General features: G+C 42.3%; 1 protein-coding gene across 2 annotated transcripts in view; it reads left to right on the top strand.

Annotated features, from left to right (window-relative positions):
* LOC116842543 (cerebellar degeneration-related protein 2) overlaps nt 1-15,285 on the top strand; it is a 54,986-nt gene that overhangs the window by 2,515 nt on the left and 37,186 nt on the right. Inside the window, exon 1 of one of the 2 annotated variants that reach the window (XM_032811910.1) lies at nt 10,265-10,901. The exons of the other annotated variant lie outside the window; for it this stretch is intronic. Within the exon in view, the coding sequence (XP_032667801.1) occupies nt 10,826-10,901 (76 nt within the window). The 5' untranslated portion in view covers nt 10,265-10,825. Of the gene's footprint in view, nt 1-10,264; nt 10,902-15,285 lie in introns of those variants that run through there. 2 annotated transcript variants of the gene reach the window in all.

Genomic DNA, 15,285 nt, shown 5'->3' with positions numbered 1-15,285 from the left:
CATAACCGACAGGTGGAGCGACAGCGACATTCAGATAGGGATGTGCGATTTTGCGGTATATTGCAAGCATTGCGATTTCCTTTTCTTGAATCGCAATTGCGGTACGCAATTGGACCTTTATCGCAAAATCGCACCTGCGATTCAAAATCACATGCCACTCAGAATCGTATTTGCAATAAAGCATCGACATTTATTAAATGCTTATATTTAGAAATGGTAAGACAGAAATTATCTTTACTTCTCTCTCACGCGATTTAAGTACGCAGTTGATTCCGATGCAAACGTAACTCATATTATTAAAAGCTTTTAACTATGCACGCATAGTTTAGTCAATTTGTTCCAAATTTATTTCTCTTTATTTATTTGTGAAAATTTCGTAGAATATGGTATTTGATGGCGTAGAACTAAAAAAATAAAATTACTAGTTAAACCAAATATTCATATTCAAAATTTAAATAGAAAGATTAAATAAACATAATTTTGATTTAAGTAAATATGTTATTAGTAGCTACATAATAAATATTTGTTAATTTTTAGATATTTTTTCTCAATATATATTCAGGTCTTGTTTACTAACGTACAACCAGCGATGTTGCGGCGTCGCGTTTTTACATAAATTCATTGAAATCCGCGTGCCTTCGCGTTTGATACTTTCTAATCGACCAGTCCTCTGCGAATTGCGTTCCGCGGATCGTTAATGCGTGAAATATCAGAAACATCGTAGTACTGATCGCCGATCTTGAACGAAATGGACAGAATTCGGGGTTTCCTAGCGGCATTCAACGAAAATGTTCGGTACTGCTGCGAGTCACTGAGAGAAAAAATGACTGGCTGGCTAAAATTATAGTTATTTCTACTACAAAATTATTGTAATTACTTGAATGTTTTTTATATCATATAAGGCAGAGAAGTAGTCAAATTTACTACAATAGTTCACACTACAATTTTAACATAATCCAGCTTTGCGCAAAACAAATTGGAAGAATTTGAACGTAATTTTACTACAATATTTTTTCTATTTAGAGAAATATATATTGCTGCACCGAGAGAAAAATATAGTTGCTTTCGGCATCAATACTATTTCAGCATCTATATTTTTTTGTAATGTTAACCAGAAAAATAATTAGAAGAACCATCTTTCTAACAACACTTACTAAAACAATGGTTCTTCTAACTATTTTTGTGGTTAAAATTACAAAAGCGTATAGTTGACGCCAAATGCAACTATATTTTTCTTTCAGTGTGTACACATTTTTATATATTACCTCATTGACATATTATTCATCACGTTCCATACATTATTACATACATCAAACGTTCTTCTCTCTCAGCATATTTCTCAGTGTACTGCTGCGCGCAGACAGATCGTCAGATAGCTTCTTGCCTACCGGTCGGAAAAGGACAGTCGACAAAGCGACATACAGCCGCGCACGTGTCAGCAGGCGGCGATCAGATCGCGATAACGGCGAAATGGAAACGCGCTTTTCACCGGCGAGCGAATTAGAAGTGGCCGCGCGATCTTCTCGCAACATTGCCTTTGGAGGAAAAAGAGACTCGCCTCTAAAGAGATGGCGAGATCTCAGTCACGAGAGAGGTCGTCAGGTGAGATGAGCGGGTAAAAGCTCACTCGCGGTTTGCGATCCTCACTCACGTGGCCGTAGTGGCTGTGGCGGAACAGATCGGATTAGATCGCGTCTTCGGTGTTGGTGGAGGCGGCGGTGGCGGTCGCGCCGCTGCGTGAAATCGCCGTGATCGTTTTCTAACCGCAGAAACGGAAGGGGCTGACTTTTCCGCGACTCTCGCCGGCAATCGACGTGCCGATAATAATTCACTTATACGGCGAACAACCTGCGATATCGCCGCGGTCGCGAACGAAATGGAAACGCGCAGTTCCGACACACATTCTCCTTTCCGAGTTTTCTCGGACTCTTATCGGGCGCTCGTCGAGATCGCGAACACTTGGACTATTGATCGACGTATCTCGTATTTAATAGAAAAGTGTTTTCTTCTCTCTTTTTTTTTATAATTCTCGCATTTTTCTATTGAATTACTGTATATTTATTTGTTTGAACAAAAAACGTTACACACTTTTATTATGAAATTATTGCAATTGCTTGAACGTTTTGTGTCATATTATACTTGGTAGATCGTAGAACTTGTTATTTCTATAACAATATATACAGCACAATGTCAGAATAGTTCAGCTTTATGAAAAACTTTATAAAACGAAATACTATTTCAACGTAATTTTTATTACATGGGGAAAATATTGTAAGTAAAAATTGCAATATCTTCGCAATGTTGGATCACATGAGGGATAATAATCGAAACTATATATTTGCTTAAAAACGTTATGTACGTTGGACTTTTTACTGCAAAATTATTGTAATTATTTGAATGTTTTTTTTATTATATACCAGATCGTCAAATTTGCTGTTTCTATAGTAATCAGTACCGCGATTTCTGTAGGGTCCAGCTTCACAAAAGACATTACGAGGGGAAATATATATAATTTATTTACCATTCAGCTATATACATTAAATAGCCAAGAAGGGGACTTGGTTTACATTAAACAACTACCTCACACCTTCCACACATCCTCCATTCTTTCATCCTTTCCATTCTTCCATACTTTCTATATCTATATCACATTAAATTCTCCTCTCTCTTTATTCTTTCCTTTACCCCTTTTCACTTTATCCTTTTTCTTTTTCTTTTTCTTTTTCTCCTTCTCTTTACGAGGGGAAATATAATTTTAACGTAATTTTTGCCACACAATTTTCTCCGTGTAAGTACGTTGAATCTTCCTTAATCGGTAGAAGAGCGCCGCGTAATTTCGCGAGACAGACAGATCGCGTTCTCGCCGATGTAACTGCAATCGCGCGCGCTTGTTTCGCCTCGCGATTCCGCTCGTTCGCCGACGTTCCCGAGAGAACGCGCGGATCGGGAAGAAGCGATCTCGGCACGACGGTATTAGGCCAGAATAGTAATTTCCGCTAATAACGGGAAGTGATACGTATCTTCGCGAAGACGAAGTCACGTCTGCGTCCGTTCTTCGAGCCTGAAAGAGAAGCAGGAGGATGAGGGGAGATCATCTAGGCGAGGAATCTCGGCAGAATCGTGAAAGTGGAGTATTCCCCGTGCGATTCGCGCCGGCAAGAAGCGTAGCTCGTTGTCCATCGCGACTGATTACATGTCATTAATATGATTCATCGAGCGCAAGAAAAATACAATAATATCTCGAGACGGCTCGCGCGTAATTGCCGCGGTAAGCTCGAATTTGGAGGCTCCAACGAGTCCAGACTCTCTTTTCGTAACGCTGCATTAGAGATAAGTCCGTAAGACCGGTAATCACGCCTCTTTAGTAGAAACACGAGCCAGTAAATATCGGTTACAAGTCATTTATCCCACCGCTAGCGATAGAAAATGCAACAAACTCGTCAGATAACCCTTATCGAACGATTGAAAACAGCTGCGACTGGAAGAGAAAAAATATTCGCAATCTCTCTCTCTCTCTCTCTCTCTTTCTTTCTCTCTTTCTATCTATTTATCTATTTCTATCTCCATCTCTCTCGTACGCGGTGAAATTAGGCTAGGATAACAATTTGGACTTTCGACGCGCGATAGTATAGGCGATGTGCAGTGACGGCTGGGTGACCATGCCAATTACGGATCATCCTACCGAGGCTGACTGTAATTAGAAGAATTCGCCTTTCTCCTTTCGTTGATGCGCCAAGTGGGATCATCTCGGAAAAAATCGGCAGCGTGTTTTCGCAACTGGGAAGCTGCGTCCAGCACGCGCGTAAAAGAGAGAGAGAGAGAGAGAGAGAGAGAGAGAGAGAGAGAGAGAGAGAGAAACGTTCTCTGTCGCTCGTGCATCTGAACGATGTAGCGACCGGTAATAAAAAATTTGCGCTCGTTCGTTTCACCGATCTTCCTGCGAACTTCATTTCAGATCCGTATAATTAAGCCTAGAAAGGCAACGTGAGTAACTTATACTGAAAGTTTTAATCCTAGAAAAGCAGTGATAATCTATGGTAGGATTGAGGTGGACTAAGATAGATGATTCAGCAAATACCAACTAACAGTAATGTTACGTCAGTGTTATGATTCCCCACGCGGCGATGTAACCGTTACGTACGCACAGAGAGAATTTTATAGAAAAAATTATTACAGAATTTCCTAACTGAGAGCGATAGTTTGACGTCCTGCAGTAATTGACTCTGTCAATGCATTTCATAGATGCTGCTTGTATTTTAGGAATTGAAACATACTATTAAGCAAATTGCTACGCTGAGAGAAAAAATGAAAGATATTTATTCGGCGAGTACTAGTGAGATTTATTTATTTATACTGATATATACAAAGTATTTTTTAGACAAGAAAATATACATTTTCCTAAAATCTTAGTTTTTCATGAAAGCAACTGTATATATTCTACTTAAATAGAATAATTTAAATTGAAGTAAATATGTCACATACACACACATTATTACACATTGACTAAATATTTCTCTTAATAAATGTTTCCTAGATATTTTTTTTTTCAGTTTGAGCGAAATTTATGTTTCTTAGAAAAGCCTTACTGATAGTCGTCTATGTCTGGTATCATTAAAAGCATAGTAACATTGAAAAGACACATTTCACATAAAAAGAAACGACAATATTCTCTCCGTGTAACACCGATGTAATGCCACTTTTGATCGGTGTTTACTGGAGAGCGCGATCTTCACTCAATCAAGCAGTACATGAGTCAAGTAATGTCTCACAAAAAAGCAGTGGTACCCATTTCAGCGGATGATGAAATAAAGAGGCAGCTTAAAGCTTTCGGTATAAATAAAAGTTACTCACGCTATACTTCTCCAGACTTATGATCCGTGTAATGCGTCAGTGTGATATTTCGCTGATCGGCAGTAACATCAGCTATTCCTCAAGCGTCTTCTAAACACGTCGCATCTCCTGGTCGTAACCGCTCGAATCGGATCGGCTTAATACATGATTAACGACCGGTGACGATAATTACATAACGACTTAATAACGACGCGCACGTTGGACTGGCAAATAAGAAATCTCGCTTGCAGCTGCGCGCTCGTTATACGCGGCTATTATCGTCGCTGATTGAGCGTTCTCCGATTTCTTCGATTTGCAAATTGTGTACGTCGTTCGTTCTCGACGACAGTTTCGCGATGGGATTGCGAATGAAGGGAAAAGCATGCCGTGCGCGTCTCTTGAAACGGCTCGTCGACATTTGTCTCTTTAAGTTTGACACCTTTAACGATGCCTCGCGATACACTGTGTGACACCGCAATTTTTAACGGGTCGCGGTATAAATGTACGATTATGTAGCGTGAAGTCTCGATCCTCGTGCGGTGGATCGGAACCGGTTCTCATGGAGGAACAATTAATTAAACCGCCCGATGTGTCGGATGACGTTTCGGATAGCGTTCAAGAATCGCGACGAGTTTCGCGCGCACGCATCGCGCACGCGAGAAAACTATCGCTAATTATTTATAGGCCACGCAGTTAATCATCTGATAACCCACGATACTCGGCTTATCTATTATTTTTCCCTTCTTTTCTCTTGCAAGCAGGTTCGGCTACAACCGCGCGTGTGTACCGTTAAACATGTAACGTGTAAAATTATACCTATCCACCTGTCTATCTGCCGCGACAACGTTCCTTATCGCGTTGGAAAGCCGATCTTAAAATGCATGCAGGAAGGAATCGCGCGAGGAAAAATCTTGCTTGCTCGCCATTTCACTGGCGGCGATACGTGCGAATTGCCAAAAAGCCCCGAGGCATTTGCGTGTGAACGACGAACCCTACTTTTGAGAGAAAAAAATATCTAAAAAATAAAAGACATTTATTCGATGGGTATTAAAAACATATTTATTAAAATCTTTGAACTCTTTTGTTTAAAATAATAAATGTATAAAAAATATTTTGGTCATATTTTTTCATTTTGGTCCACTTTAAGTTTCACGGGTAACTTATAGCTTTTTAATGTTTTCACTCCTATCATCAAGTGCAACAAAAATGTATAATAAAATTGAATACAAGATATAGGCGTTTTTGATTTGCTGATTATGGATATGAAGTTAAATGTGTAAAATTATTTGTATAAATAATAAAATATTGAAACAAAACATAAAAAGTTGAAAAAAAATTATTTATACAAATAATTTCTCAATTTGGCGAGATTCAAACCATTTTTGACTAATTTAGCACAGACTTGAAATATGTCGGCCAGAATCTCGGCTAAAGAAATTTAGAATAGTTAGTCAGCTATACCGATTTTGTTAAAATTTTAATTAAAATTGCCGGATTTCTCTCTCTCTCTCTCTCTTTCTCTCTCTCGGTTTGGTCGAGATTTGAACCGTATTTGACTAATTTAGCACAGATTTAAAATATTTTGGTTGGAATCGCAGCTAAAGAAATTTAGAATGATTCGTGTCTCAGTTATGCCGATTTTGTCAAAATTTTAATTTAATTTTTGAGTTTCACGGGCAGTTTATAGCTTTTAAATGTTCTCGCTCCTATCATCAACAAGTGCAACAAAAATGCATAAGAAATAAAATTGAATATAAGATATAGTTAAATAATTTTAACAAAATCGGCATAGCTGAGATACGAACCATTCTAAATTTCTTTAGCCAGTATTTCAACCGAAATGTTTCAAATCTGTGTTAAATTAGTTAAAAATGATTCGAATCTCAATCAAGCCGAGAAATTATTTGTATAAATAATTTTTTCATACTTAATAACTTTTTACATGTTTTGTTTAAACATTTTATTATTAATACAAATAATTTCACACATTTGACTTCATATTCATAATCAGCAAACCAAAAATGCTTATATCTTGTATTCAACTTTATTTCTTATGCATTTGTTGTTGCACTTGTTCATGATAGGAGTGAGAACATTAAAAAGCTATAAACTGCTCGTGAAACTTAAAGTAGGCCAAAATGGAAAAATATGACCTAAATGTATTTTTTGTACTTCTACATTTATGCCAAATTAAAAAGAAATCGGAATGTATCTTTCGGGTAGGTTTACTTGTCAGTGTAGTTGATTGTCAACACTTTCAGGAGTCGGCAGGCGCGTTGTTCGCACAGGGACATTAATTTATGTCCTCAGTCTCCGAAGTGTTGACATAGTAATCCTGCAGAATCGAACAGCATGTTCGCGAGATGTACGAGAAGCGCGGAAATTAACGAGCCTCAATGAGGCTGACGGCGAAAATATTTAGCGGAATTAGGCGCGCCGGGATGCGGCGTATTCGCTGCTGTGACAAGAGACGTTTGTCCCGTTTAGCATAACGGGACAGGTGAATTACTCCGTGTATTACCCGGTCGAAATGGACACGCAGGCGTATGCGTTCGCGCATGAATGCATGCGCAAAGTACAGCACCGGTGTTGGCGCATAATGAAATGCGAACGGCAGTCGACGCCACGATGAGAAGCCGATTCGTTAAGTTATTCTGGACACGCTCCAATACACGGAAGTAAAAATGCTGCATTAATAGAATTGATCGACAGCGCTATAGTTGCAGTAAATTTTCTTGATTCAATAGCGCTATTATGCGAACTAATACATTATCTTAGATTTATCTTACGTCATTTTACTTTGCAACATACATTAGTCGAGTATTAGTTTCAATAACATCGCTATTAAGACAAGAAAATTTAAATAAAATAGATACGAGAGTTTTTTTTAGCACTCTCTTTCATTCGCTGCTTCTGAAGCGAACCCTCTGAAAGTGTTACAGAAAATGAAGTTTTGTAGATTATACATTTTGCAATTAGCTCGAATGTATATGAGACTTACACTTTGTCCTATATATTTTTATTTTTATTTCATTCATAATTTTGCACAGTCCAAGATTGCAAAGATGTTGTTGTAATTTTTACTACAACATATTCTTCGTGCAAAATTGAAAGTTCGCAGTTTCTACGTGGCTAATGTTGGCTATTAATCGATTACAATTATTTTTAACTGAAATAATCGACAAACTAATAATCAATCGTCATATCAAGAAGAATTTAATAGATGATAAGATGGAAGAAATCAATTTTATATAAAAACCAAGTGCTCCTTTTGAGTTTTATACTAAAATTTTCTTATTTTCGTGATTTTTTTTTAATTACTATACCAGCTTTCCGAAATTACCGAGTAGTTTGCCGTAATTTATCGAGTAAGTTGCCGTCGGATTGGGTCATTTTCATTTCTACTTAGTAATTTCGTATCGTATCGTATCGCGGCTGGTAGCGGCCGCGATGTCTCATTACGTAATGCGACGTATAGCGCGGGAGAGTGACGAGACCAAAAGCCTACATAAATTATACAACACGCATGATGATGTATGCGTGATGTTCGTTATGTGTCGTGTGAAATACGGGTAAACAATGATAACCGGACTTTCCCCGGACGCGGCGCGTTTACGCCCGCGCATTCTGACACAGCCAGATCCTCTTGGAGCAAATAATTTGGAGACTATATAAACGGTGCTCGCTCGATGCGAATGAGACTGTACACGTCGCAGTACACGAGGAGAGATTGCATATCGTCGTTAATTATGCGGGCTGTCGTAACGGGACGATATGCAAGCCGATACGTAACGCTCTCATCTAGTTCACCTACATTTTATTCCGCCTGCATTACTTCCACGAATTATTCTCGGCCAACAGAAGTTCCTAAAAAGCGTCTCAAAGACGTCTACACTGAGAGAAAAATGTATGATATTTGGAACTATAATGGCATAGTAAAAATATTATAGTTAGGAATATAGTTTTTATAGTAAATTTTACCATAATATTTGTAATATTTACAATATAAGTATAGTATAACTGACCCGTGTAAAATTTTTACCAAGAATTATAATTATTTGAAATAAAAAATATGGTAAGGTGGCAAATATTGAATGGTAAGAGAAATTAACTATTTTATATAGTCAATACAATTGGAATATTTGGCAAATATAGGTACATGTAACTATATTCCCAAAAGGTGCTTTACCATATATATAGAGTAATAAGATGGTGACTATAAATCTGTGTTCATTCTACTATATCTTCATGTTTAGATGAACTATAAATATATGTTTGAGGCCAAAACGAACTATAAAATATAGTGGGATTATAGTTATTCCAACTATTTTTTTCTCTCAGTGTAAGAGACGTCTGAACAAGCAGGACGTCCCTTAGGTGTCTTTAAGATCCAGTTCCACGACATCCAGTTAACTTAACTGATTATTCTATTGGACTTAACCAATCCTATTTGATATTAAGAAGATCTAATCAGAATTAACCAATTATTGGGACTTAACCGGTAGTTAAAATTAAACGGATGTCGTGGAACTTGGCCTGAGACGTCCTCTGCTGGGATAGACCGAGGCTAGTCGGATCAAAATAAGCTTCGAGGCAATTGCCCTTAGTTTTCACATTTTTACAGCAGCCTACTGATTCCGTAACTCTTAGGCCCAATCTACAATAGATTGAGTAAGGAGTAGGAGTAAGAGTAAGACGAAATGGAAATAATTTATTTCGCTTACTCCTTTACGCCAGCTCCTTACTACAGCTTTTACTACTTAATTCAGGCTTACTCCATGTGATATAGACTGGCAAACTTTGTTGTAGATCAGCCCTAAGCGAAATAAATTATTTTTATTTTGTCTTACTCCTACTCCTATTCCTTACTCCATCTATTGTAGATCGGGCTTTATAACGACACGTCGTTGTCATTACGTTGTCGTTGCGCAGTCTTCCTGTATTACCGTGTATTACACCTGCACAACGACACTGCTATTGAAAGTTACGGAATCGATAGGCGACTGTTTTATCACGCCAGTCACCTACGGCAAACAGCTTGTTCGAGGAAGGAAAAACGACGTCTGCCTCATTTTCATCCGATTCGGTCCACCCTACCTTAGGACGTTCGCATCGTCATGATTCCTTTGCACGACATTTCCTCGAGAACGGCGATCATCCTCTGCCTCGGGCTCGAAACAGGTGCGTGCGCGAGGACGAGCGGATTCACGCACGTGGAAATTGACGGCGATCGGTTATTGATCATCGATGTCACGAATGACACCGCGGCGATGCAACAATCGACGAGCTGTGCACCTTGTGGCACCTTGCGCGAGGCGAGGCGAGGCGGTGGACTCGATAGCGCAGACGCCGCGGCGGCGATGGCAGCGGCGGCGTTGGCAGCGGCGGCGGCGGCGGCGGCGGCGGCGGTGGCAGTGGCTGTTATTGATCGCTACTCGTCGGCCGTCGCGCGTCATGCGCCGTTGTGTTTCACGCGGACGCTCGCTGTAGCCGCTCGGACGAGGTAGTAGTAGTCAGCCGGAGCGACAACGCAGCGGAGTGGCCGCGTATCCGCGAGCTGTCAAACGTCGTCACCGACGTCGCCGTCGCCATCGGCCGGTGGCTGGCAGTGCGCGCAGGAGCGAGGGACCGGTCCTGAAGAGGCAAATCGGCGCGCAGTCGAGCCGACGGAGTTCGCGGCCGCCTGGTCCGGCACGAGTAGCCGACGTTCTCGGGGAACTCGGCTGGCAGGTGGAATCGGGAGAAAGTGACGTTCCGCGATCGGCCGCGGCCCATGGCTGGCGGCCTCTCGCGAGACTCTCGAGGTTCGTGAGGCCCGCTCGGTTCCGCTCGTGCCGCGCCGCAAGCGCGCGCATCGCGATTGGCTCCGCCGGGGCCGTGTAGCGAGCGCGCGCCAATAGCGCCGCGTGCGCACGGGCCAGGCGGCCCCTCGTGGACCCGTCGGTACCGCTCGACTTCCGGGGACCAGCGCACGGCGCCGACTAACGTCGACGAGATGAGTCTGCTGTCCTCCTCCATCGGCGGCGTCCGCTTCCACGCGGACGACGACGCTGACCACAACATGCTTCAGGGTAAATCTTCTATCGATAAAAGTACCTTTCTCTCTCTTTTTTTCCTCTTTCTCCCTCTCTCTTCTCTCCCTCTCTCGGGCTATGAGTTTTCTGTTTGACCTTCAGCCGCACTTAGGAGCACTTTTGTCGACAAAAGAAACTTCAGAATAAGGGGAAATTGACATCTTAGTGTAGAGGCCAATCAAAACTCGCGCTAGTTAATAATCGACAGTTTCTGCTTCTCTACTGGCTCGAGTTACTCTCTCAGTGGCTTCTGTCTTTTCTGTTTTCTGCTGAGATATGAGCTCTCCCTGAGGGCCTTTCTCTTTCTCGGGGACCTCCTCTCTTTCCGTCTCTCTCTCTCTCTCTCTCTCGAGTCACGTGCGCGCACGCGTCGAGATCAATGTTTATCTGCGTTTCCACATCAATGTTGATTCCTGCCCGGCGACAAACAACGATGCTAAACATCGACGATTCGCGAATCCGTTCGGTGTCAAGGCCGCAGCTACGAGCCAAGGATATGCGCAGGTGCAATGAGCACCGAAATGACGGGAATCGTTTTCGAGGTCGACCTCGAGACGCCCGACGCGACGAATCGATGAGGCTGCACGTATCGCGTGCAAATTGCACGGAGAAAATCGACGAGTACTTAGGACAAGCGCGCGGGTAAATTTGTCGCGAAGTCTCTCCTCGGTGATCATGCGACACTCGTTGAATATAACGCACGCTTCGCGGATCGTGTCTGGAGTCCAAAGACCCGTTTGGCGTTTGTTACGCGAAGAGCGATACGTCGATACGAACGACACGGTCGACCAGATCAATTTCGTTCTTTTAGAAACGATGTCGCTCGCATCTCCGCGCCGATACCCACCTGCCGTTTGCCGTGCTTCGCCTTGGAGGCGTCGGAAATCATCCTCACGATTTCTTCTGCACACGTCACAGAGCAGAGCGACGCACCGCGCGCTCGAGGCGGGATGACTCATCGATTTGTCGCACAATACGAATACCCGTTGCGTTCATGGACGCCGCGAGAGCGGGGAGCATCCTCGGTGAGCTCCTCGTGCGGTCCACGGGAGGAATTCCGCTGGCGCCCATGATTGCATCTTCAACGGAGCGTCTCGAATGCCCTCGATGGAAGACGAAGGCTCGAAGGGTTGACCGATCACTCCTGCGACCGGCTGGATATCCTTTGAACCGCGTCGTTTTCCGCCGCGACGCTCGTTAATCTCGCATATGGAGCACCTGTTTATTGACCTGAAAGATGTCGGCGGCGATTGCGCCCGTAAGGGAGAAAGAAAGAGAGAGGGAAAGAGTTCATGTGAAATATCTCGCTCGTGATGCGCTATCGTTTGCACATTGACTGTTGAACCTGCGATTCATCGCGGCGCCTCGGCGAGAGAAGGAGTGAAGAGAATGAAGGAAAAGAGAAGGAGAGAGAAAGAGAGAGAGAGAAGTGCGTGCGATAAGCGGCAGTTACGCGCGATTAAATTTTATCACCGCGTGTGCGACCTTACTGTTATTTTCGTCGACGGTATTTTCTACGGTCGGCGAGCGATTCGCGCACGATAGTCAGCTGGACGATAAATTACGTCCGTTTGGCGATTAACGAGACGTGTCTCGCCGCGCGAAATTCGACTCGCGGCGAATTCTTCTTCAGTTCGCCACTCCGTGACTGTCGGACTATCGCGTTGCTGGTAATTATCTCTCCATTCTCGACCATCGTGGGCATCGTTGCGTCACGTTCTCGCGAAGACTTTGCACGATATTAGCGCGAGGAACGACGGGATACGTTGCAATTTAACGTTGAGTAACACGACGGCGGGCCATTTCGTCGTGCACTTAACGCCAGAAACACGAGTTTTATGGATATTGATCGGCGGGAGTATTTTAGATCGCGGAGTCTGCGCAGCGCGGCTCGGCGGATGCATCGCGGGCATCGTCGTCGCAGCTGTCTGCTACGCTGTGCGCGTTGTGGAAAATGCTCGAGGGGTTGCTGGACGTAATACCGACGTAATGCAGCTGGTTGTATGGAATTGCGAAATTTACTCCTATACAGAGTAAAAGCGTGAGTGTCATGAAATGGCGACGTATACCCGGTGTTATAGGAAAAATTTGAGGAAATTTTTTATTTGTAGCATTTTCTTGGGTTTTTCATGCAAACACGTTCGCGACATATTCGAGACACACTCTCGTTCGCAAGACGGCTTGAGCATATTTTACTGATAAAGTTGGAGAAATGTATTGACTAGTCCCAATTGCAAACTACTTGCGTATCTATGAGTTTTGACAAGAGCCGGAGTGATAATACAAAGTATAGAAGAGACCGGAGCTGTTCGCACTGAGAAAGAAAAGAATATTTAATATTTGTAACTGTAATCACGTAGCGAAATAATTATTATAAATTATGATCAGGAAACCACATTTTTATGAAATTTTATTATATGTTAGTGATAACAACCTTATGTGAATATTGCTACTACTATTTTTATATTGGAACATTGTAAAAAAATATGGTTGGAGCCAAAAATAACTATAATTTTAGTTAGGTCAATCATTTTTGTCTCTCAGTGTGTCTACGAGGAACTTTGTGTCCACAGTACTGCTCAAGTGTGCCAAGATAGATGTCTCTACCATTCCAACGAGCACACTGAGAGAAAAAAATAGTTGAAACAACTATAATCTCACAATATTTTATAGTTCGTTTTGGCCTCAAACATATATTTATAGTTCATCTAAGCACGAAGATATAGCAGAATGAACACACATTTATAGTCACCATCTTATTACTCTATGTGTATAGTAAAGCACGCTTTGGGAATATAGTTACATTACATTATTACATGTACCCATATTTTCCAAATATTCCAATTGTATTGACTATATGAAATAATTAATTTCTCTTACCATTTAATATTTGCTACCTTACTATGTTTTTTATTTCAAATAATTATAATTCTTGGTAAAAGTTTTACATCAGTTATACTATGCTTATATTGTAAGTATTACAAACATTATGGTGACATTTACTATAACAAAGATATTCCTAACTATAATCTTTTTACTGTACCATTATAATTCCAAATATCATATATTTTTCTCTCAGTACAGCTGAAAAAATTCTACTTAGATTTCTGAAAAAAGCCTCTGGAATTTCCCTTACGTAAGGTTTTTCCAGGTATTCGTTGGAATGATAAAGATATTCTATCTCTTTGAAAAGTATTTGAAATAGCTGTATGTACATTGCCATTGTAGACAAACAGCCCCGGTCTTCCTTAAATATTGTCCCCTTTATTATAATCTTATCTCACAGATAAGAAAATACATTCTTGATACTATTGAAACCTCCGCTGCAATTATGGCATCAGACGTCTATATATTATCACTTCGATTCTGATCATAACAAATTACTGCGCGAGCTCGTGAATAGAGTGGCACGTTTATATTATTCGACACGCTCCTCTCTCTAACTTCATCAGAAAGAAAAACGTGTTCAGACCGTTTCCAGACCAGTACACAAGCCGCAGAATCTTTGTTTCAGATAAAAAATCTATGCCGACATACAGCTCGAGAAATGTCAATTTTGAAATTCGTTATCATCTCCGTCACCTCTCGAGCAACGCTCCAGTTCTTTTATGCGCGCGCTTTCATTGAATTCCAAAGCACTTGTAATTCTGTGCGACCAATAACATTGCAGACATTGCAGCGAAGTCAGTATTTCGCTGATGAAGTTTTCGAGTATGGCATCCACTTAATATTCATCCGAGGTGGCGGCGATATCGGTAATATCGCGAGAGCGTGCGCTCGAAACGCACGCGTGGCCACGCGAGGGGAACTTTCGACCCTCCGAGCTTTCAGATCCGAAAGGACGATCGGACGACCGTCGCGAAATTAGACTCTGCTTCGCTGAGCTCGCCCGCCGGTCATTCGCACGCGCACTATCGAGCACGATTAACGAATCGTGCGCCGGCATAATGAAGCGCGAGCAAAATAAATAAAGGTGCCCGATGATATATGCAAGCTACTCGCGCCATTGCCGGTCGCGTTCTGGTTGCTCTTTCCTTTCGCGACCGGCACGGCTAATATCGCGCGGGAAAGGAAACGACGGTTGCGCATATTTATGATCCGCGCTCGGGGCACTGGCGCATGCCGCTCGGGGCTACGTTCGCCGCAAAAATGGAGGAGTATGTGGGGCGCAAATAATACGCGGCCGGCCGACTTGAGCACTCGCGCCGGCGACAGACGATTAATCGACAATTGCATCCCGAAAAAATTGGCAGCTGCAGGAGACGCTGCCATTCCCATTCCTCCCGTTCCCCTCGCCGCCGCCTCCCCCTCCTCCCACTTCCCCCCGCGCGCTGAACTTGAACTTGTCGACGACTCTCGACGACTCATCGGAGGGGGGGGG

This window comes from Odontomachus brunneus, unplaced genomic scaffold (genome assembly GCF_010583005.1).
Source record: "Odontomachus brunneus isolate Ranch 3 - 2012 unplaced genomic scaffold, Obru_v1 Obru_scaffold_025, whole genome shotgun sequence".
NCBI classification, from domain to species: domain Eukaryota; kingdom Metazoa; phylum Arthropoda; class Insecta; order Hymenoptera; family Formicidae; genus Odontomachus; species Odontomachus brunneus.
Note: the sequence above shows the minus strand (reverse complement) of the source record. Positions and strands in the feature narration are given on the sequence as shown.